At 38.8% G+C, this 25,257-nt stretch overlaps 1 protein-coding gene across 2 annotated transcripts; it reads left to right on the top strand.

The window, feature by feature from the left end:
* Window positions 1-1,629: 1,629 nt before the first annotated feature.
* On the top strand, window positions 1,630-21,421 carry LOC117252931 (solute carrier family 28 member 3-like). 2 transcript variants are annotated; one of them, XM_033620216.2, is made up of 18 exons: window positions 1,630-1,713; window positions 2,139-2,224; window positions 4,244-4,335; window positions 6,089-6,278; window positions 8,111-8,255; window positions 8,364-8,477; window positions 8,809-8,886; window positions 9,857-9,937; window positions 10,219-10,299; window positions 10,415-10,540; window positions 11,507-11,637; window positions 12,331-12,499; window positions 12,640-12,837; window positions 15,223-15,304; window positions 16,477-16,575; window positions 18,097-18,211; window positions 18,399-18,550; window positions 20,446-21,421. In XM_033620216.2, the coding sequence occupies exons 1-17, from the start codon at window positions 1,645-1,647 to the stop codon at window positions 18,514-18,516; spliced, it is 1,974 nt and encodes a 657-aa protein (XP_033476107.2). In that variant the 5' UTR covers window positions 1,630-1,644; the 3' UTR covers window positions 18,517-18,550; window positions 20,446-21,421. The 2 variants fall into 2 exon arrangements, with proteins under 2 accessions (XP_033476107.2, XP_033476106.2); XM_033620215.2 differs by lacking the exon at window positions 20,446-21,421 and having other exon boundaries at window positions 18,399-18,617.
* Window positions 21,422-25,257: the final 3,836 nt, after the last annotated feature.

Here is a 25,257-nt window from a genome sequence, read left to right as displayed (position 1 = left end):
AACTAGTTACCTGCTGCTGCATGTGATTATGCTCCTATTTTTACTTTTAAATTAGTATCGTGTTATTGATGGTAATCACTTCAGGTTCAGGTCCAGTCAAAGAACAAATCTTTTACATATTCAAACTTTTATTGAATCCCTTTATGATTTATTCATGTCGGCCCCTAAAAATGCACAAATGGACTTATATCCTGCTTCACCCCACAGCTACGGGTAACAGAGAGACAGGGTTATGATTGGGAGACCAGACACACCAAGGAGATACAAATATGTGCAGAAACATCATACAGTGTTCCTTTGCTAACTGTGAACGGTTTAGGAACAATATACATGGATAAACAAACCTCAGCAGGACAGATCCATTTTCGTGCTCTGTCCTTGTTTTGTTTTTTTAAACTTCTCCGCTTAATGGCTTAGCTGTGGATTGGCTACATCAAAGTGGTGGTGGATAGTGATATCAGTGGGGCCCATGTGTCCTGAGTGAAAAGAAGAAGTGTTTTTTTTGTTTGTTTGTTTTTTTCTTTCATTTAAAAATGACTGAATGACACTCACCTTTCTGAACTGCACTGTTACCACACTCCCAGGAGAAAAAGGGTTTTGGGAATCCAGCAGACTAAATGCAAGACAGATGGCTGTCCTTTTGCTTTTGAAAGGAAATAGTGTCCTATTATTAGTACTTATTTTCTTTGTATCTTAACCTTTTATTTGCAGTAATCACAGTAATCTTTGTGAAGTTTTCTTCAGGCTATATTCTCCTATAATTGCATGCAAAATGTTCTTATTTCCTAATTTACTTGTTTACTTAGTGTTTAGCTTTGAATAAGAGCTCACAGTGTGTCCTGAATATAAATAAACATTGTCATGTGGACTGACATGAACCCATAACCTCCACATTACTGCCATTCAGATAATATGGGTCTGAGAAATTATACACTAGTGCCCTCTAGTGGCTGCTGGGATACTTACCATATGAGAAATATGAGACTACAGAGTGTTATTGCCACATGCTGCATCCATACAGAAACAATACAATATGAGCAGAGAACAGGGAGTTTTTCTGTGACAATAATTTAATTCAAGGAAGAGACAGCGAGAACTATTGACACTGTCCATGACTGCAAACACTGGGACATTGTAAACGTACAGACTGTCCTTTCAGGGGCTGGAAGAAATGACTGAGTTAAAGAGAAGAGAGAGGTCATGTCACGCTGACTGGTATTTGGTCGGATATTTGGAAAGTTAGCATGAATGAATAGAACCTGCATGACTCAGCCTTACATATTAGTGTGTGTTTGAGTCTGTGTGTGTGTCGAGCTAATCCCGTAATGGCCTTTAATCTGATGACAGCTAGGCAAGATATCAGTCAGCCGAACAGAGACCTCATTAATGTGTGCCTATGTTTGCGTGTCTGTTTGTCAAAGAAAGAAATTGATAACCTTGTCACAACACATTCGACGAAAACATCCACAGAATCTTAAAAACTAACAAAGTACCAAAAAGAGGACCCGAGGGAGGAAAGGGAGGGGGAAATGGATGCAGGGAGAGACAGAGAGTCGCAGGAGGAGGGAGGATGGGAGGGGAAAAGGACTAGACAGGTATGCTTAGAGTCTGGCCAGTGTTTGAAAATACGTGAACAGGAAGAGAATGGAGCTGAATGGAATAGCAAAGAAGAGTCGGAAAAGGGGTGAAGACAACACAGCCTTTGAACCAGAGGTAAGCTAGACTGGTTTATTGAGCTATTCATGAACAATACTGTTTAAATGGAAACATTAGAGAACCCCTGAAGGCAGTTGTAACCATGCACTATAGGTAACTATGGAAAAAGCCATTGCTTTAAACAACATCTCTCTATCTCAGTTTTTACAGAATCAAACCATTCGCCCAGCTAATTGCGCAAATGTCAGGCTGCTAACTTTGTACCAAGGGATTCAAGTGACTGGGATAAGTAGTTTCAGACCTTTTATCAGAAACACATGAGCACAGTGTGCACAGGAGAAGAGGTTCTCCTTCAACCGGTTTGCCTTTAAGTTCTGAGTCAATATGTGTCACTGTACAAACAACCACAGGTAAGCATATTTAGAATATTCTTTATCCTCAAGCTGTGTGTGTGTGTGTGTGTGTGTGTGTGTGTGTGGCAGGAGCAGGGTCAGATATACATTGAAGTGGACAGTTCTCCCGAAGCTGCGGACGATGCACGCGACAAGCCAGAACAACATAACAAAAGGTGGTGTTTTTGTTTTCTTTTTAAATTCTTGAATTTTCTCTTAATTTTCTGTTCAGAGAAAAAATAAGAGAGGTCAACTCCAGATGCACCAAACCATCCAAATCTGCTCTTACGGTGTGCTCAGTGATGAATCCCACTTGATCCCTTATTAGTACAGGTAACGCACCCTGAATTCTGTATAAGGACAGGTGTTGTGCCGTGTGCAAATACTCTGGCACATGCCTAAGAATTGACCTATGGCTAAGCCACGCCCCCCTGCACTAACTCAGACAAACTATCAACATTCAGTGACTGGGCGCTATGGCAGGTGTCACAGTACACAGCATTTCGCAAGAGGCAATTGATTTTTGGGGACATAATGATCAAATGTCATTGATAAGTAACCAAAAGGGCCTAAACTATGCATTGGATGGATATATTCATCATTTTATTGTTGAGAAGGTCGATGAAAAGCTTAAATTACAAGCCAAAATTTACAGGTCACAGTGTACACTTGTGAACCGCATCTCGTTGCCGTCGCCATCAAAGTTAAAGTGCCACTGAAGTTAAGGTTTTTGGCTCAGAATATGAGAAAAGGAAAACGGCCTTTTTACCATCTTTACCAAGAGTGTCTCTCCGTTAGTTTGGTGTTACAGTATTTACACTTAATCATTCAGCATAACGTTTGCTAACCTCTGTTATCTCTGCAATTACAGATAAGCTGTAGCTTAACTCCCCACACATTAGCTTAACTAGAGCCCTTTGGACAACAGCTAACAATGATGTACAATCACCAAAGTACAAAACTTGAACAAAACAGGCTAATGATCTCCCAGCAAACAAGCTGACATGATGAACAACGCAGCTAGGAGCTAACGTTAGGCTAACTTTAGCTAACGTTAGCTAGAGATGTTAAAGATAACTTTAAATTTCTTTCCAGCAAAGTGACAATATGTTGCCTCAAACACAATGTTGTCTTACCTTAAAACAGATGTAGACATCATTGTTAATCTTATTCACGTTACCACACAACTTTATCCAAAGGAGACACTTTTCTCGGTTGAGATGTGGTTTAGGAAAGGGTAAAAAATACACCTCGTCGCCCAGCCTCTTAGGATACCTTGTGTTGGAGTTGCATGTACCCCATGCACACCGTTTGACCACTTTTAAACTTGAAATCTCCGAAAAAGCTCATAAAACTGAACAAAACTGACTTTCTGTAATGCATTTCAATAAACGTCCAGGCTGAGAATATCCGAGTGTATGGGAATGGCTATACGCACTGTGATTGGCTCATCATGTTTGAGGGCGGGACTTAGCCATAGGTCAATTGGAGAGAAGCCACCAAGTACAAAGGCTGTAAGAAGAAGAACTTCTGCGGTCGTGGAATTGACACACTGTTAAATAGACCTAAACAAAGTAAACATGATTTTACAGAGTGTCAGTGGTGGTGTTACAGAAAAATCAAAAACCCAGCAATGCGAAACTTTCGGAGGGACGCACAGTGACTGAAGTTTATAGAAAATGGTTTGACATAAAAAAAAATGGAGGCCAAAACACTGCATTGCCGTACTTTTTTTAATGTCTTAACTGGGGTCAATGGACAAATTTAATGATCCAATCATGCTTCCGAAAATAGAATAATCTCCATTTGATTATATGGTGCATTTTTTATGTTCCTCAAGTTTAAAACTTGTGTTTCCTTGCATCAGAGGGACATTTATGGACTGTAAAAACAGGATGTTTTTGTCTTATCTTGGTAAAAGTGCTCTCTACCACTCATTGAATTTTCTCTTACCTAAGAGAAGAGCAAAAACATCCCAGAAATCAATGGCTACTAACAAAATAAGAACAACCTGTGGATACAAAAAGAATAAGTGAAACTTTGTTTGTATATCACTTCCGACATGAGACCCATTCTTCGTGTCACATTTTCTCAGTTTCCTCTAAATCACCAGCCTTTCTCCCGTCCTTTGTTGTCACAAATCATGTCCTCTCTCCTTATCTTGCCCCTTATCATTCTCCTTTCTGTGTGCCCAGCTTGCTTGAGAAGAAAATGGAGGCATTCCAGGGCTGTTTGGCAAAGCACAAAGACCAGATCCGCCTGATTAAACGCCTGGTTTTAGGAGCAGGTAAAGTATCTTTGTTAGCATCTGTTAAAGTGCAACTGGGGACCCTGAATGGATAGCAGGTCTCTGTCTGGGGACCTCCACATGTGTAGCCTGAGTATCAAAGTCTTTCAGCTTAAATTTGCAGCATGAAGGAGTCTCTCGTTAATGTTAAGATTTTATCAGAGACAAAGTGTGTCCACTGCTCTGAACAATTGATTTTCTTTGTTTGCTACTTGTGATTATGCAGCCACATAGGATTAAATCTTAGTATACTGAAAAATCAATTTCTGGTCTTGCTTTAGAACTTTGAGTCTGCGTGAGCACTTGTAAAGGGCTGTTTAATTTATCTTTGAGAACTGGCTGCGCTGGTTAGACCTACATGCTCTATGCCTCAGAGCAAAGTCTGTGTGTGTGTGTGTGTGTGTGTGTGTGTGTGTGTGTGTGTGTGTAACTGACAAAGGAAAAACAGAGAGTTTTTTTCTAATTGCCATGATTTTTAATGGAAAAATCAAGCCATTGCTTATCAGAGCACATGTCGAGTATTTGAATGTTCAATGTGTTGCTGTCCAGACTACACAGATACAAGAGTATGTACACACACACACACACACACACACACACACACACAGCAACACACACAGTGCCAATGCTGGCTTTGTTGGCTCCTATAGCAATTTAAAAAGAGCAATTAGTGGTACTGTGTTACTGTATTGATCCAAAAATAACATACTGCAGGCTGCGACATATACAACATGTTATGTTGCTCTCAAGTCTGTGTCATAAAAACCCGTCTGTCCTCTTTACAAATATTGTACAGATACATATGACCTAATTTGTTAGGACTGTAGCCAACATAAAAATGCAAATGACCTTATGTAGAGCCAGCTTGTGATTTGTCTCTATATGTAGATATAAACGGCTTATTCTGAGGTGATTTTCATATTTTCAGCTGATCATACACTAATGAAAACAAGGTTATGAATATTATGTACCATTTCTGCCAGTGGATGCTTTTAAATCCTACACACTGGGTCATTAAACATCCAATTAAAGCTCAAACTTTATCTTCTGAACCTGCATATATACAAAGAAACTTTGTTAATTTCCAGTATTTGTGATGAGTCAAAGTTGATTTTGCTCAAGAAATTAACCCGTCAACAAAAGTTTGCACCTCGAGATATTGAATTGTTTTTGATATCCTCATTTTGAACTACTAACTCTGTTTTTTTCAGTCCTATAAAAACTAAATAAGAAATAGCACCATTTTCGGGCTGATATAATATGCTCTTCACTAACGGATGAAAATGCAGTTAAAATGCGGCAGAACAGTTGCATTCATATCTTAATTAAATTCAGTTCAGTTCCATATTTGTAAGTCAGAGGGCTTGATGTTTACAGATGAGCACACACTGTCATTTGAAGACTTAGGCAAGAAAACAAAGATAAAAGAACTTAAATGTGGGGGTTTGAAATGTGAAATGCTTCTTTAAGATTTCACAACACTTTAGACTTTATGGTAAAAATCAGACCTTGTTGTAGTTGTTTTACATGTAGCATTTTTTTAAGTGCCATCATCATCAGAGTCACCCATAAGTCAGATTTGCTGTTTGAGGATGTGTTCAGTTTTCATCTCTGTACTCTCAGTCCTCCTGCTGTGTTTTTAACCAGAGAAAGTAAAGCAGGAAATAAAAGGAAGATATGTGAATTGTTCTGACGAGAGAAAATAATGTCAGCTTTGTTGGATATAATCATATTATTACTAAATTTGTTTCAGGCCTCATTGCCATAGTGATAGCGGCATGTGTCCTGAACTTCAACCGGGCTGTTGTGCTGCTGGTCATCGCCTTGGTAACCGTATTCTTCCTGGTCTGGGATTGGATGATGGGCCGCTATGGCGACCGGGTGTGGGAGGAGCTCTCTCCTATCAGAGACCTTCTCGGCAAAAACTGGTTTTGGATCAAATGGTGAGAAATGTTTTGTTTCAGTTCGCCTGGTGCACACCTTCCTCATCAGAGCACAGAGGGAGACTCACTGGTGCTCTCACCGTAATGACACTGGGAAAAACTGTAGAGTCAGTACACTAAAAAATCTCTCTCAGCAGCTGTAACTGATGTATGTAATGTGCAAGACAGTTCAGACATGTTGTCTCCTGGCAACGACAATGTCCTCAGACTGAGGAAATTCATTGTTCGTTAAATCAGCATGAGCACTGAATTCAAACAGAACAGGATAAAGGAAACGAGCAGTTGATGGCAGAGTGTGAGAACTGCTGTGTGCCACAGTGCACATAAAGTAAGGTAATTGCTCTAGCTCAAGGGCACTTACCTCACTGGAAAGGTGAAGCAGAGGCACAATACAGACTGTAACAAATGGTATAACAATATAACAGGAATATAGCATTAGGTTAAAGACACACATGTAACTAATAGGGTTAAAAATTCTCAACTTTCACCCAGCTTAAGGAGTTTGATCTCCTTCCTTCAGGCCATCATTACAGTGTGCCTGAAACAACAACATGGTGCTCTCTCCTATTCTTGTAGCCATTAAAGGCTGAATCTGAATTTACCTTGACTTGCAGTTGATTTGGCGCCATATCTGTTGGGCCTTAACCTTCCACATTTTACATGTGGCTTGATCTGCTGCTGTTGTTAGATTACATTTTATATGCTTATTTTATGTACTTTCATTCTGGCAATTTGTCCCCAAACAGAAAGAAACTATTTATAAAAATTGGCACCGAGGCACCTAAAGAATGAATCTGAGGCAGGGAAAATAAGTTCATTGTCCTGGCATTTGTTACATTTTGAGCAGTGTATTTTACCATTTCAGCAAGCAAAGAACAATGGTGTCTACAGCCTCTCTTGCCCTGGTGAAAAAAAACATAATATGCGTTCCAATATCCAAAGATTTGTCTCAAATCGTGAACTTCCATCAGTACACTTCTATGAAGTATACTATGTGCACTATGTACTCATTGGTGTAGTGCGCAAATTTCGACAGGGTAGTGTTGTATTAAATCAATAGTGCCATTGTGCACTCACCAGAAATGATGACCGCAAACTAGCATTAGCATTCGCGTTATCATTCGTGGTCCCCAGTCATTACAGACTGCTAAATTAACCCAACAAACATACTGCTGGCTTATACCGACAGCAGTATACTTGTGCTTAGTGCAGAAAACACGTGTATTTGTACAGCGTACATTTCCAGTTTGAAAAGTGGTCCCTCCCCTTCCGCTACGTAGCCAAGATGGCAACCATTGAGGGCAAGACATGTCCATAGTTCCACACTCAGCTTCTTGACCGTTTTGAGTGCACCATCTGGGTACTCATAGTGCACTGCATTTTTCCATACTTCTCAGTGTGAACGCACTTATGCACTCAAAATATTAAGTCTAAGTACAGAAGTACGCGATCTGAGACACAGCATTAGTATGTCCCACTGCATAGTAAGTCAAATGCAATGTGCCAAGAGTGCCAGGATGTTCTACAACATTCGGTTCAATTTTGCAGTACGCAAGGCAGCATGCTTTTCTGGCTATAATGACCTAAAATCTTCTGCGTGGCAGATGATGCGCCACATTGACTGAGCCGCAAACAGGTGACAGGAGTATATGACAAAGTTTTCCAATGGAAGAGAAGCAGTCCTCGTTCTGTCATCCTGTAACTTCTTTACAACACACTTGCCTTCTTCTTGCCAGTATATTACATATTACAGATGTACAGACTGTGTGTTTCTGTTTATCTCCCTGGCTTCCTCCACTTCCTCCTTTGTACATCACTCTCTGTCTCTCCAGGGTCTTGTGTGTGTTACTGCTGGTGTTCGTGGTGTGCTGGCTGGCACTGGACACGGCCCAGCAAGGGACCAGACAGCTTGTGTCTTTCTTTGGTTTGCTGCTCCTCATCTTCTTAATGCTGCTGTTCTCCAAACACCCATTCAGGGTAAGTCACACACACACACACACACACACACACACACACACAACCACACAACCACACAAATGTTTTGATCATGTATGGATGTATATGTATTGTGCATGTGTCTTGCAGTGGTGTTGGCAAACTTTAATCTGTGGGGTCGGGCTACAGTTTGTCTTTGGTCTGCTGATCCTAAGGACAAAGCTTGGCTTAAATGGACTGCAATGGCTTGGAAAACAAGTCGAGGTACACACACACACACACACACACACACACACACAGATTTAGTTGATTGTCCTTTTGTTTCTTAGTTTCCTTTTTCATTTCTTTGTTCTTTTCATTGTCTCCTTTTTCTCATTTCTTTGATTCCTTTCTATTGTTTCCTGGTTTCCTTGTTTTGTTTGATTGTGTCCCTCTTTTGTTTTTTCCTACTCTGTCAGCATCCGAGTCTCGTTTTGTTTATGATAAATTTGGGGATTTTACTCACTGTAGCTTTGAAACATCACAAAATGTACAATCAATCATTTTACATTTTTCTGTGTCTTTTGCTAACAATTCCAAAATCTCCTCCATGTAGACTTTTATGTCGTTCACAGATGTTGGGTCTAAGTTTGTGTTTGGTCCAAATTACAGAGACCACCTCTTCGTCTTCCAGGTATGACACACATCAATATGATGCACACAGACACGGACGTGCACATGAATGAGACAGTGTGTGTACATAGACCTCATGGCAGGGTGTCTGGGATATACAGTTTGTGTTTGGGCATGTAACATCATATTCTGGTTTCAGAAACCTATAGATGCGTGCGGGTGCTTCATTAGCTCAAGCAAAAGTAGTAGTTAGTCGTAAAACGAAACATCTGGATATTGTTTGTATTGTTCAAATAGGAATATGAATAACAAGGTACCTCATTTTCCATGTAAATGTCATTTTCCTACCCTGTCTCACTCCGAAGTCGTCGAAATCCTGCGCTTGGGCTATGACTTCCGGTGTCAGACACCCGACGAAAAAGGCATCTTTTAACATCTGCATAATATGGGACAGGTTGCCGTTATAGCTTAACAGCACTTGGGGAAACATGGCAGGAGAAGAACTAAAGTTAAGGCAGCGAAAGGCAGAGTGGAGCAAGCAGGAAGGGTGGTGGATGGGTTCAGCAAATGCCGACTTTCACCCGGGAGAGCGGTGTTTGCGTCCCGTAAAATTATAAAGCCAAACCTTGTCCTTTTTTCCTGAACCCAACCAAGTGCATTTGTTGTTTATGGGGGAAAAAAACATCAGTTGGCGGTGTTGTACCGACGTAGTGCGTTTATTTTGAAAGAGACTGTATGTAAACAGTAAATTTCCTGTGAAAACAGAAGTTTGTTTTGAAAGAAGACAATGCATGTGACAGGCAGAACTTGACACGCTGTCCCAGAACGTCAACAACCACCCAAGGTACCTTGCACGTCGTATCTCGATGTAGAAAGTCCATGACCAAACGTTGATAAGTGACGAGGTCGGAGTGAGAATGTGTTGCATTTTCTGAATATGATCAAAGTCAAGATGAGACTTAAAGGTTCTGGTGTGCATGTCAACAATATATATACGAAAGATGATGATGATGATTGTGGACTCTCTCTAGGTGATGCCTATACTGGTTTTTATAAGCTCCGTCGTCTCCATCCTCTACTACGTTGGCTTCATGCCCTGGCTCATTTGCAAGGTGAGGAAGTGGGAGGATAAAGTGCACGGACAGAGAGAAATATTTGATGGCAAATGTATTTTTCTAAGCCATTTATTTTTAAAGCACCTGTCATATAAGAAATACAGTGTAAGGGATAAAAGGGAAATGATAACTGCTCAGAGTAACTGGAAATGAGCCCAATGACACAATGACATCCAGGATATTTAGTTTCCAATTTGTATATTTTATATTATAATTTTCTACAGCTCAGTTATTTCCTTTTGATTTTCTGTGATTTTTTTCATTTTATATTTTCAAAGATTGGATTCGTAATGCAGGTTACCATGGCAACATCTGCACCAGAATCAATGGCCGCAGCTGGAAATATATTCTTGGGACAGGTAAACAACAGTTTAAACAGTAAACAAACACATCAAGCAAATCACTGATATAATTACATGAATCCATAAATCCACTAGTCCCAAATCCACCCAGCCTTTGTCCTCCCTCCTTCAGACAGACTCACCTCTCTTGATCCGTCCGTACATCAGTGGACTAACTTGCTCTGAGATGCATGCTGTGATGGCAGGAGGCATGGCCGGCGTCTCTGGTACCATTTTGGGAGCCTATATCTCCTTTGGGGTAAGGCGATGGATGCAGGGGTGGGAGGAGGTTTTCACAATTAAGGCTGTATTTTAAAAAATTAACTTTAAGGAAACTATGAAAGTACAGTTTGTGGCTTGATCTCATCAACAATTGAGTTATTTGAAAAAAACAATGGTTGTCAGTAAGCATGAAACAGGACATGAATGATTAAATATGTCTTAAGGGTTATCAACATTCCTTTTATTATAATTTATTTCAGTGCCAGATTGGGAATGCCAGTAATTAACCTGTAAAGTATGAGTTCTTAAACCAACTGTTAAACGAATACTTAACCCCCTTAATGATCAGTTGTGTATCTATTACTCACCCTGTGTTACACTGAATTCTTGAAGAGAATTTTGTTTTTAATGCATGCCTCCACGGTGAATGAAAAATCCAAAAGCAGTAGATATTCTTGATGAATTAAGGTCATGTTTAACAACAACAAAACTATATCAAAACATCTGTTTTCACTTTCAGTAATCTGGTTTTAGCAAAATTGTATGTGTTTGGGGAGTACTAAGCATGTAAGTGGATAAATGAGACTTGGATTTTACTGTACGGGTTGAGTGAGAGTTTGCAATGGATGTCTTGATTTAGTTTTGCTGTTATATGCAGTTCCTTTTACTCCCATTCATCAAAAAATTAGTCTTTGTCCACTGGAGGCATGCAAGATGATCAAAGTTTTCTTCACAAATTCAGCGAAGCATAGGGTGAGTCACTGACTAGTCATTTGGAGGGGAAGTATTCCTTTAACTTAACAAAGTCATAGGGATATCAGACATTAGGAACACTGTTTAAAATATAGCCTGGAAGTCTTTTTAAGTCCTTATCTAAGGACTCTTGACTGACCCTGAACCTGATCTTGCCTGAGAGTGTACATAGGAATTTATGACAGCTCTGTCGGGAAGTGAATGATTGACCATTAAATGTATGTCTTGTTTAATGTGCCTCTCTCTTGAGATTGAGGCAACACACTTGTTGACAGCAACACTGATGTCTGCTCCAGCCTCCCTGGCCATCGCCAAGATGTTCTGGCCTGAAACAGAGACGCCCAGTGTATCAACCAGTGATGACCTCCAGCTGGACCATGGGTAGGAGAGGACAGTGGCATCATTATAATACAATACACTACAGACTGTTTCAAAAAATGGTTTTCATTCAAGCATCTCTATTCTATTAGAATTGTACTTATATTACATAGACATTGAAAAACACCATTAGTTGTGGGTATGGACGCTGTGTGGAGAGTTGGTTGGATTAGAACAGAATAGGGGTAGGACTAGACAAGTATGCCTCACCTTCCTTCTTTTGTCATACATGAAATGTTAATTTATGTTGCATATTTAAAAAAAAATCTGTTGTACATTTTCACCGTTATTTATACATGTATTATAGATAGTAGTTTATTTAGTTATTTTTTAATGTTCTAATTGAAATATATTCAGTTCAAGCCAGTTTGATTAATGAAAAAGGTAACACCTGCAGACCGACTCGAAACAACAGATTAAACAGATAAAACTTAAATCAGTCAAAGTGTTGGATGTAAACAATCAACCTGACAGAGATCTGAATAGGGACCAAATATTGTCTGTTTAAACTGATTTGTGCTTTGTTATCTACATTCACCTAACCTGAGCCTTAGATGATCTACAGCACCAACCACAGTATTGACGCAGTAAATGTCAGCAACACCAGTATGCTGATGACACTGTGCTATTTTGATACAATACTGTTCAAACATAAAGTGTTGTATAACCATTCAAATGTTGCCTGTGTCTCCTCAGAGACAGTAAGAACGTGTTTGAGGCAGCATCCCAAGGTGCATCTTCTGCAGTGGGTTTAGTGGCCAACATTGTTACCAACCTTATTGCCTTCATGGCACTGTTAGCCTTTTTAAATGCTGTCCTCGCCTGGCTGGGCGGGATGTTGGACTGTCCACAGCTCAGCTTCTCGGTAACGGCCCCGACTTGACACTCAAACACTTACACACCAACTCTCCAACATATACTGTAATTTTATATTTATATTCTTAATATATTCAAATATTAACCTGCATATATGCACTCACTCTTTGCTCTTTCTGTCCTGTTTAGCTCATCTGCTCATACGTGTTCATGCCTCTCTCGTTCATGATGGGTGTTTCCTGGGAGGACAGTTTCATTGTTGCTGAACTGATTGGCATCAAGACATTTATCAATGAGTTTATTGCCTATAAGAAGTTGTCAGAGTTAATTAAGAGGCGGAAATCAGGAGGACCAGAATATGTGGGCAACGTAAAGCAGTATATTTCTGTGAGTCTCACTCATCATTCTTTCCAGTTATTTTTTCCAGTTTCAACATAGATGAGTGGCTGACTAGTCGGTGTGGAGGGGCTTTATGTCAATAAAAGTGTTATGGCCTCATTAGATAATTTTATTTCTCTAATGGATGTCTAAATGATGGTAGACAAACAGTGTTTAGTTAAGAACGTATTAAGGCAAGGTTTTTGGAATCTTCACAACCTGCATATGACAAAGGAAATAAGTGGTGATGCAACACATTCTCACCAGCAACTTGTCAAATATGGCAGCTTGGTCAGTGGTCTACACTTCAAACAATGACGCTCTCAGTATCCCTCCCATCAAGTTTCAGTTCAAAGAGGACTTAAAGGGATAGTGCACCCAAAAATGAAAATTCAGCCACGAGCAGTATGGAGATATTTTGTGGTTTCAATTATGTGTTTTTGGACGTATGAATCTGGGGTGCCGTAAGCCTCGATTATGGCCTATTTCCACCAGATGCGTGTTGGTTGCGTCTCCGCTCCGGCATGGCAGCGGAGCCGATAGGATTCAATTGTAGTCAATGTGTGTGTTTCCACCGGCTGCGGTTGTGCTGCGTTCTGGCTCCATCTCAGCTCTGGCACTCCGAAGCCCTCTGCAACAGATACGCAGGACTTCTATTTTTGCCGGATGCCGGAGTACAACGCAGCAGTTTAGCACAGAGCAGATTGTGCGGGGCAGGAAGTCGTGCACAGAAACAAAATAAAACATCTGGTTAATTTTCAAAATAAAATACACAGTGTTCACGGCGGATCATATTTCCCTGCACTACACCTCGAAAACTACATAATGGGCAGAGGCAGGCCTGAAGTCAACAGGTCAGAGGTTTTCAGACGCCATTTCACCCCGTTGACACCAGTGTACCGAGCTGTCTTCCGGCGTAGCTGCACCGCTCCGCACAGCAAACGCAGCCAGTGGGTATTGACGGACGGTGGAGCACGCAGCAGATAACCAGCGCTGCCATTCCGCAACAGACATGCATCCAGTGGAAATCCGGTGTTAGAGTTGTGTTGCTACTTCCTCTCCCCTTGGATCTCCGCAAGGGATGTGAGGACTCTAAAACTTCAGCTGAGCCTCCCTCGGCATATAGGTGAGTAGATAATGGCTGAATTTTCATTTTTGGGTGCACTATCCCTTAAAATGCAAGACTGCAGACAGGAAGGATAATTGAACAAAAACAGACAAAAACCAATCAAGAGCAGCTTTCTCACACAAGGCATTTTATCTGGCCCGCTTGCAAATACTGCTGTGAGAACACGAACCAACTCTTGGCGATATGCAACTTTGTAACAAAATTAGTCCCTGATATGGACCACAGCAAACAAACTCTAGGTCTGAAAACACCCTTAGATAACAAGTATGTCAAGTAGACCATGTCATGTCTAAGGAAGAGCTGTTGGCTCGAAAAGTTACACAGCATTAAAATCCTTCCAACAGGAGCTACTAGGTATGTGTTTCTTTTCCTGATGTTGCTTAAATCCAGCACCCAGTCCATTGGATATTGGGATGTGGGTGTCTTTTTTTGCTGTTCTGTATGTCAGGTATCTGACATGACTGAAATATGATGTTAACTAAGTTACATGTGCTAGGAAAGGTAGTATCAGCATTGCTTCTACCTAGAGCTCGCCTGTACGAAGCCTGGGTTTGGTTGAAGGTGGCAGTGCTGTTTGGGCTGAGAAAGCCATGCATAAGTAAGGTAAAGGAGGTTATTGGGTTGGTGCAGGGAGGGGAGCAGTGAGACCTGGCATTAGGGGAGTGTCTCTGGGACGCTAGAGATCACTGTCTAGCCTCCTGGAGGTGTCATGGGACCAACTAGACGAAACACTGGTGAAAGGAGGTTCCCACCCGATGACCCCAAAGACATGCTAGTTATCACTGCTCATTGGTTTGTATAGTTAAGCCTTGCCATAATAGCTTATCATAGGGCTTAGGTTTTTCACTGAGTGTTGATCCTTTCTCTAGAGCACAAACTTCTTGTGTTTATTTGAACTTAAAAACTCACAGTTGAGTTGGTTTCACGTGGGACATGATCTGCAGTCTCCTGAGTGAAAGTCCTGTGTTTGTTTGACAACATCCTCTCACCCTACACAGACCGTTTTGCTCTTTACACTGCATCATTGCTGCAGATGAGTTTACATTGGAGTTAGTTGAAAACCCAGTGTGTTTCATACAGATGCTAAAAGAATTTGTTGTGTGTGATGGTATCGGACATTGAGGGCCACTGACCAAATTACCGTATTTGATGCCCTGTGGGTGACAACAGGTTGAGCAATAAGTATAATTTTGATACAGGCATTAAAGTCTTTTGGGATATTTTGGTCACATAATAATTTAGATAAACTCTGTTTTATCCTTCAGGTCCACTCTGAAACCATTGCGACCTACGCTTTGTGTGGATTTTCCAACTTTGCTTCGATGGGGATAGCGATCGGGGCGATGAGTGAGTGCCACCTCATGGGTTGTGAGCAAAGCTGAGCACCAATGTCAAACAGGCAAACAGGAAAATTAAAGTTCAGAAAGTTATTGGCTGGTGTAATATGCTGCAAAAATCAAAAAAAGTGTTGAAAAGTATACTGAGTAAACATGTTCTCATTTAAATTCAGCATGAGGCTAATTGTCCCAGATGTTTTTGTTTTTTTTTAAAAAAGTCTTAATACAAAGCACACAGCACTAGATACAATCTATGCCACACACACACTGTGGAAATGTACAGGATGGAAAATAAAGAGTTTTTCGGCTGGCACGAGTGGGAGTAAGTGGTGATGAATCCATCTGTTACATTTAAGCAAGTTGCAGTGTGTGGGCTGAATGAGAAGTTAAGACTGTTTGATTTAGCCCATGGCTGGGAAACAAAAGGAAACCCCCCCCCCCCCCTCGCTAATTCACAAATTTCCAAAATGTAATGAAGGCAGTCCTAACAGCTGTCAATACAAAGTTACAGATGCCAAGTGTGAATGTGTGTGCTTCTGCAAATGTCAAAAGAAGGATGACACTGAAACAGACCTTGTATTCAAAACAAAAGCCTCCCGGATTATTTAAGAATTAAAACAAGTTTCCACCCAAAAACCAGAGAAATGTGAAATCAGGGGTCAAAATTTGCAAGTAGGAATTGCAAAATAACAACAAATGAAAGACGGTAGAAACAAAAATAAGCAAGTTTGGCAAAATTTTGGATTTAGATTTAGATATTACAGATTAGAAGTTACAACTTGAACACTGAAATTTATGAGTGTTCATGCCCTTGACACGTAAAGTGAAAAGTTCATCCTTGATTAATATACTTTGAAAATAAAATCTCTTTGTAGCACAAGACACAGTGCATAAAGTCAAAGTATTAAGTTAAGTCTTGGTATACGGTTGCAAGCGTTAGAAGATGTCAAACAAAAAGCAGCCTGTTGGTACAAAAGTCAAAGAGGAATCAACTATCATTTAACACATAATTCTACCAATTTTCTGTGAAACCCAGTAAAAGTCAACAGTGAGTTTCAGTTTTTTTGTTTCTTCTTTTTATATAAATCCTGGTTATATATTACTTGTATTTGTTTTGTATTGAAAACTGAATGAATCAATCCTTTGTACAAACCTGTTGCATTTTTTTTTTTCTTTTTCCAGCGTCCTTGGCTCCAGACAGACGGACTGACATTTCCGATTGTGCCCTCAGATCTCTGATTGCAGGCAGCGTCTCCTGTTTCATGACGGCTTGTATTGCAGGTGACTGTTACCTCTTCTTTGCCTCTGTCTGTCATTTATCCACTGATTGTATTTATAATGAACTCAATGGACATTATTGCCATTTCATAGCATTGTTTTTGTCTTGTTTAGTGCTACTCTTCATTCCTCACGTGAACATTTATTGTACTGTATCTTTATCATATACCATAAAACTTCAGTTCAAAGCCTAGTCCCTTTTACTAGTCCGTTGTGGCTACACATTTTGACAAATAAAGGCCTGTCTCAATTAGAGGCCTGGTCTGGTTGTAAAGCAGTTCAGTTTTTTTAATAGAAGTTCTTCAGATGTATAAAACTGGGTTGTTGGCTACCTTAAATTATGTGTCCATTCCTCCATTACCCTGTAAGTTATTTATATTTCGTAAGGGTCCTCAGATCAAAAGAATCAAATAAGTTTTTCATAAATATTAATCCAAGTTGTGAGTATTGTTTTAACAATATAAAGTGGTGTTGCGTCAGTATGCTGGGTGCCGTAATCCTCTAGTGTCATAACTTACTTTCCCTGTGATGCGCTGTCTGTTGGAGCTAGATCAAATGAATGATTAATAATTTATATGTTATCCAAAGCCTCATCAAGTAATATTCACATTGGTTTAAATAAATAATTTGACTCTATTTCCCATCTTTGCTGAGCAACAGTTTTGTGTGAAAGGCATTGAAGGCCTGTTCCAAATATTGACCTGTTGATTTTGGTGATTTCAGCAAATAATAGCCCCCCAGCTATTATAAAATTAAATATATTACAAATACTTCTTAATTATGTACATATAACTTACCATTTTGTGTCCCTTTAAGTACTTTAAGTGCCTCATTCATCGACTGGCTTTTTGGTGAGAACACACCATTAGTGTTCTGACAAAATTGAGAGACAGCAGAATTCTCTAGTAAGATTTTAATCATAATATCCAGAGTACATTTATATGAATATTCATGTTATATTAATAGCCACACTAGGTACTGGGCTGGTAAGCAAATACTATTCAAGTCTATTATTCACAAATGTTCATAGTGACTTTGTCCTTTCACTTATTTCTTTTTTAAGAGCTACATACGAGTTATTCCAGCTTTATTATTCATTAGACTCACTGGTTCAGTAACACAGCATGCAAAATATAATGACCACACATAGCCATGGCTATAAATATGTTTTTTCTATTATTACAGTGTGTTATACAATACATGTAGGCTATACATGTATCACACAATACAATGATTTCTATAGATTTTAAAATGATTGCGCTGAATTGTTGTCATTTATGTTTATTTTACTGCAAATTATTATTCATTTATTATTTTCAAGTAGATTACACAATTACATTATATATTAATTCTGATTTCAGTTTCAGTTTTCTGTCAGTTATTGTGAGAGCATGTTAAATTAACACAGGTGATGAAAAGAGTGTGTGATTTGTCCCTGAATGTCTGTATATCAGCTCCACACAATAGATAATCTGTCTCTCAAAGGTTTTTATGATTTTATGACATCACTCTGTGGGTCTCCAGGTACGTTGTACATCCCTAATCTTCAGTGTCCACATTTCCTGAGCACAGAGTTCATCAACACCAACGTGACCAGCAGCTCACAACTAGTCACCTGCTGCACACAACTCTATAACAGGTGTGTGTGTGTTTGTAATAACTGTTTCCACATATTTGCTGTGTATTTCAGCTGCATAGATATTTTTTGATATCTCCGTGCAGTTATAAATACATCAAAAACAGCTTTTTTTTCAGAATGAATACAGCTGATGATGAAGAAAAGGAGAGACACTGTGATTCATTGTGTGGGTGTGTTTTATTCGCAGTGTGACGGTGTATGAGCCGTGGAACGTGACGATCGGAGCAGGATTCAGTCAGAGCAGCCTGCAACGCTGCTGTGCACTCACACCCCCCACACACTTCAACTGCAGCCTGGTGCTTTGAATCACTGTGAACAAAAACACACACCTCCGTGTTGGTGAGCACTGTGACGAGTTATTTTTCTATCTGTAATGTTTACTGCTGTTATAATACATTTTCAATAAAGTTGCATTGGTTTTGTACAAAAAATATCAACAATTGTGTGTGTGTGTGTGTGTGTGTGTGTGTGTGTGTGTGTGTGTGTGGGTTATTTCTGATTATTCTTTACCTTTATGAGAAAAAGCAAAAGACTAAAACATCACCAGGAAGAACCACAATAAGCGTTATGATCAGACACATCAACAGATGAATCAGAATCAATAAATCATGAGTGGATGTAAAGAGGCACAGTATCAGTCAAGTGATGTGTTAAAGCGATAAAAATCCAACAGATGAACAAAATTAAGACAAAAAAGAATAAAAGAATTAATATGAAATAAATTAGACAGACACTTGCAGATTCATATTAATTATACAAAATACTATCAACAAAAAAAAATGATGATGGATGATTGTGGACAAGCCATACTTTTGTTTGTTTGTTTGTTTTTTAAATCTTTTGGGTGGATTTTCTGCATTTTAGTGAATTTTTATGCACCCAATTTGTGCTTTTTTTCTGCACCAGTATATGGCGGAAACATCACGGTACATCCTGCTTCAACCGTGCAGAGTTGCCTCTTCTTTCCAGTTTATGGCCGATTGCAGCCACTGCTTTTGAGGTTGCATACTGCTAGCAATTTGTCAAAAAAAGTCTTCTGATATACTTTGTTTTTATTGGGGGGACAGTTTGGGGTCTGTATCTCTAGGGGGACATACCCCCTGCGTCCCCACAGAATCTACGCCCATGATTATATATATAAACCCACTGAAACCTGGATCGACATCAGTTTTCCTGTGTTGCTTTTAGACACCTTTCACAAGTATTTAAACCTTTGAACCCTGAGCAAAATGGTGCGGTTTCTTAAAAAAATATATATATATATAAGTAGAATTAGAAATGTATTTTTAGAAAACTAGGGGGAAAAGCTAGGGAAAAAACTATTATTAATATTACTATTAATATTATTATAGCATTATTATAATTTTTAAGCACTCTTCCCAGGTCATTTTCTGTTTGTTTGTTTTTAACTTTCTTTCTTTTTTAACAAATTTAATTGTTTTTAATTTTCTAATTTTTAATTTACTAATTTCTTGCAGATTTTTGGAGTCATTTCTTCTTTTGTTGCTCGTTGCCTTCTTCCCATGTTTTTAAAAGAAATCAGTCTACTCAGGTTTCAAAGATAAAACTTTATTGATCTCCAGGGGAAATTCCCAAACTACCCAGCAGTGTATAAAATAATTAAAATTACCCCCACCTTTATGAGCGGCAACATTAAAGTGATGAACACATTAATGTGACAGTAATTATAATCCAGTCATAAAATAGACATTATTCTGAAATACTCTGCATAACGAGTCTTGTTACTTTTGGTACTGTAAGTATATGTTGATGCCAGTAACTTTGTACTTTTACCTGCTTGACTGTCACTGTTAACAGAGTATTTTTACACTGCAGAATATTTTTTATAATTAGGCCTTTTCTTTACCATTAGCAAATCTCCTAGACATGAACATTTGATGCTGAACCGTCAATTTGGTTGTTTGTCTGTGTTGTGTTGTTTGTCTTTTGTATGTATATGATGGATGGAAGTACTTGTTTGTTTCCCATCTGCCTGCAGCTGTCACCTCCTCTAAAGTAGGTCATAGAGAAAGGCCATAATGCAAAGTTTTTAAATCATATAGTAAAAAAGCTGCATCAGAATCATTTTCCAGGTAAAAAGAAAGAAAAGCAGTATCTTTGTTAGACAGGACAAAAGTGTGCCTGTGGTACAGAGTAGGCTATTACATCAACAAGTAAGAGCAGAGTAATGCTTGGCCACTGGATGTCACTGGTGTCTTCTGTTTCCCATTCAGCATCATATCCATCAGGCCACCACGGACCAGTCAGGCAGACTGGTTTGACTGGCAGACTGATTGTCCAAGCAACTGGCTCATTAATCCTGACAGCGATGATAAGACCGGACAAAAAGGAGGGTATCAAGGTTGTGCACTTTTCAACAACTGCATGTGTGAGACAAGCATGCAGTCACAGAGACGGCGAATGACAGTCTCTTCATTAAATTCGCCACAAGCTAAAGGTCAGATGGCTCCCTTCTCGACGGGCAGGAGGTGTGTTCACATGTGTGAATTTCACACACCCACAGAGAGGGAACATTAGACATCAGCCATCAGACACTTGACACACGGGACATTTTTAGGTGCTGTCATAGGCGTTTGTAGCCCATTTTTGGGGGTGCTGAAGCACCCCGAAATTGAATCCCAGCACCCCTAAAATTTGAGAGATTTTTTATATTTTATTTTATTTTATTTTTTACTGTATGTCCCTTTTTAACAAGCTAGAAAAGTGTCAAAACCATACAGTACTTGGTTGCAATGTAATATTTCAACAACAAAAATTTGATCCACCCCATCCCTCCCACCTTTCCCCGACTCGGGCTCTGAGCGCTCTATCTGCACAGAGCAATGCGCTGCCTTCCAGAGTGGGTGATATGCAGTGGTGGTGTAAGTACCTGGCTTAAACCAGGATATGTGGCACATTTCTTAACTTCTACCACTCAATACCAACACATTATTATCATTACCAGTCCTCATTTTTGCTGCATTTAATCGTAGGTCACTGTTTATGTTGTTAGGTAGGAGTTAGCTGACGTTTTTCTAGCTACGAAACGTTACAGGTGGTCAGTACCACTGTCCTCTATGTTTGAACTGGAATGACAGAAGCTAGCTGTTGTGTTATGTGCATGTGTAAATATTAAAGCCAAGGTGCTACTGACTAGCTAACTGACTGGATGCCCATTAACATTATAATTCTTATTGTGTGTATTTATTATTATTATTTTGTAGATTTCAAGCACTTTTCTTTTTTGAAGTGTATTTTTATTTATGTATTTGTATTATATATTACAGACAAGAAGGAAAAAGGCAGAGACAAACATTGAAAAAGGCAATTACTGTTAATGTGTTAATGTTACATGTTGTGCATTGCATTTCAAATAAAAGTCCAAAAAATAAGTCCAAGGTCCATTTTTGGTATTTTTGGTACTCACTATAGGGGGCTGGTTTACTCCAGAAACATACATACTGTTTATGTGTATGTTGAGGAGCTGCTGTATCAAAATGAGTTATCCTCCCCCAGAAATTAGGGTTACGATATGTTTCTTTTATGATTCCAATCCATTCCTCTTTTGCTGTGGCTCAGCATTTAAATAACCTTTATCAGATTTGATGGTTTAGTCACAGACTTTCCCAAAAAGTGTTGTGCTTTTCTTTCACAAATGTGGGAATGAAACTGGTTTAAAATCTACAAAACTGTGAAATTTATCTTGCCTGGCCGGGCAGCTCTCTGGGTGCTCAGCACCCCTAAACCTCTGATCCTAGAATCGCCCCTGGGTGCCGTGTTACCATTAAAAAAAGACATTAAATGAGCTCATTTATATTTACATGTTTGTCAATACTGTCAAGACAAAGTGTTTAGTGTTTAAAACATGGAGCTGTTAGATCAGGAGGGGAAACATGAAATATCAAGTCTTTGGGAATATTTAGGAGGCAGTGTCTCTGTGTGTGTGAAGAGGGACAAGAAAAGTTGGCATCACATTTCAAAGATGTTATTCATGTGGGTTTTCCTGCTTAAAACAAGAAACTTTTTGAATTCTATGTACTGGTTAATGTCCGAAAATAATCCTAAAAACACCACACAGTAACATTATGATGTCAAAATAATAAAATTACAGGTGGAATTATGATTTGGAAATCTGCCTTTGATAATTGGCCTTTTCTCCTGCACATCTGGCCTAATGAAGCTGGACTGTGTTTACTGGTTTGATTTGTTCTTATATGTTTTTCTAATGTGGATGCATTTCACCTATGTGTTCTTTATAGCTTATAAAACTGTTGTGAACCCATATTTAATGTCAGTTTCACCAAAAACTTCACAAATGTCACTGATAAATTGGATAACACTTTCATTTTTATGCTACACTGAAATCTAATAAATGCATTTTCCCAGGAGAGTCTTAATTCTACATGTATTTAATTCATGATGAATCTTAAACAGAATTATTAAAATCACTGTGTCTTTATTCGCAAACAGCCCTGGTCATCATGAATAAGAGAAGGTGCAATATATCCACATTTGAAGCTAATAAGTGGATATAGGAAGCATATATATGGAAGTACAAAATGCCTGAGATGGTTAAAAAAAAAACAAATCAAAAATAACAATTTTTTAAAAATAAAGGAAAAAAAACTGCCATTAAATAATTTGGCTGAGCATTACAGTAATTGCCAATTGCACTGGATGTGCCCTTCTATTCAAAATGCTAAATTGTTCCCACAATTAGCAAAATTTGGCTGAGCCGTAAGAGCAACAGGGCAAATTACGTTTATGTGACATTTATAGTTCGTTCTGGGAAAATACCTGATGCATGGATCACTTTATTTTATTTTATTTTATTTTATTTTACTTTATTATATTTTATTGTAGTTTATTTATTATATTTGGAAACTTGCAATCTTGGAGTGTTTATTTGAAAGAGTAAAGTAAATTTACAGAAAACTAATGAAAGGTCTGATCTAAGTAAAGAGTCTGTTGGAGGATCTATAACTATACACAACACACCACAGCACGGTTTCATTAATTCTTCTGCATTGTTATTTGTCTTCTGGGTAAATTATGTTGCACTGTGGGAATGTGAAAATCTAATTGAAAGAAAGTTTCACCAAAAACTGTTCACTGAAATTCAAATTTTAGCAGGTTTGCTGTTGGATAGTGCACAGTCCAGCTGTGAGATCATACCTCCATGTCTTTATCAGGCTGTAATGTTGCTTTAACTGCAGCAGCACAGATGAGATGTGATGATGGAAGGAAAGATAAAGGTGGATATATGAAGTGATGACAAGACACACAGAGGTGCAGGGGAGAAAAAAAAAACAGAAGAAGAAGAGTGTGCGTATTAGGAGGCTGAGACTGGTGGATATTGGATTGACGTGTAGCACCACTCCAGCAGAAGGAGAGGGGGATGAAGAGCAGGAGAGAGAAACTGAATGATGGAGATGAAGTTGTCATCCACCAGCACACCAAAGAGCACACAAAGGGAGAGGGACGAGAGGGGAGGAGGGAAGGAAGGAGGGAGAGTGCTGGGATGAAGGAAGCATATGGAGGTGGATCAAGGAATGGTAGAAGACAGATTGATTGAAACTGGAGTTTGGAGGGATTCACAGAGGCACTTAGAGGGATGATTAGAAAAGACAGAGATGGTAAAATATGGAAAAAGGATCATAGATAGATAGATAGAGAGAGAGAGAGAGAGAGAGAGAGATGATAGATTGATAGATAGATAGATAGATAGATAGAGAGATAGATAGATAGTTAGAGAGATAGATAGATAGAGAGATAGACAGATAATCATCTTATTGACAATCTCATCAAGCTACACAAACATTTATGCGACTGTTGTGCCTAATCACTGTTCTCCATGATATGCTCTCTGTCTAACAAACTTTAATTGATGCTTTAATTGCTCGTTGACACATAATTACATGGACGTGTCTTGGTGCAGAGTGAGAAATTAAACAGGAGAATCCCTGACAAATGTGTGCAGACGGTTTGACGCCCTGCCACATTAATTGTGGTGAACGGTGCAGAGGCATGTTTCTCATCAGAAAATTACCCACAAAAGAAGTGATCATGTTAGTGGCATTAGCATAATTTATACAGCAACGTACACACAGGTTGCACCTTGGCAAAAGGGTTGTGTGTGAAAGCCACTAAACCGTACAAAACTCGGCTCAGGGTCGTCGCAGTTTGTTCTTTTCGTGGCTTTTTGAGTTGCATCAAAACTGTATTTAGAGAAACAGTGCAGTAACTACAGGTGAAAATCAACTGTTTAGAAACACTGACTGACACTGTTCAGTGATGGTTTTGATGTCAGTGCTTATTAATGTGTGTTGCCCCTTGCAAATGGACAAATAAAAAATCTAATGGGAGAATTTTTAAAAGAAATCTGTCTTGGATTATTAGAATATATTTTTGTTTCAAAGCAAAAAACTGCACTAAACCTGTGAAGTGATGCAATTTCCTTTCCATAAATTCATGCTGTACCATCTCTGCTACTGTACACAGGCATCCTACTGTTTTCTTTGAAATGTCTCCAAATGTCTTTTTCTTGATAGGCTGGATAAATAATTCAAACAACAGAAAAGAAATCCAATATATTCAGTGGTGGAAGAAGTATTCAGATCCTTTACAGTAAAATCATTATGTAAAAATACTCTGTTAGAAGTTAAAGTCCTGCATTGAAAATGTTACCTACATAAAACAGTGTCAGTATAACCAAGAAAATATCCTTTAAGTATCAAAAGTAAATGTACTCAGTGCAGAAATATGGCCCCTGTTGTTGTGTGTTGTACACTAATATATAACAATAAATTAGGATTATTATTATTACTGGTGTGTTGTTTTGTTAGGCACAAGTAATAACCAATAACCAGAAGTATTTTACTGATGTTGCTGGTTGAGGTTAGGTGAATTAAACTGTTCTTTATAGACCTGCAACTAATTAATTAATTAATTAATTAATTAATTGACTGATTGTTTGATTCAATTAAATAAAAAATAAAATAAAATAAAAATTAAATTTAGAAATTTAAATTAATAATAAAATAAAT

Source organism: Epinephelus lanceolatus, chromosome 9 (genome assembly GCF_041903045.1).
Source record: "Epinephelus lanceolatus isolate andai-2023 chromosome 9, ASM4190304v1, whole genome shotgun sequence".
NCBI lineage: Eukaryota > Metazoa > Chordata > Actinopteri > Perciformes > Serranidae > Epinephelus > Epinephelus lanceolatus.
This window is presented reverse-complemented; position numbering and strand designations above follow the sequence as displayed.

Coding starts and splice junctions, on each gene's coding strand:
- LOC117252931 (XM_033620216.2), top strand. CDS start 1,645: ATGGAGCTGAATGGAATAGCAAAGAAGAGTCGGAAAAGGGGTGAAGAC. Junction 2,225..4,243: donor CCAGAACAACATAACAAAAG/GTGGTGTTTTTG, acceptor CTGTGTGCCCAG/CTTGCTTGAGAAGAAAATGG. Junction 12,838..15,222: donor ACGTAAAGCAGTATATTTCT/GTGAGTCTCACT, acceptor TTTATCCTTCAG/GTCCACTCTGAAACCATTGC.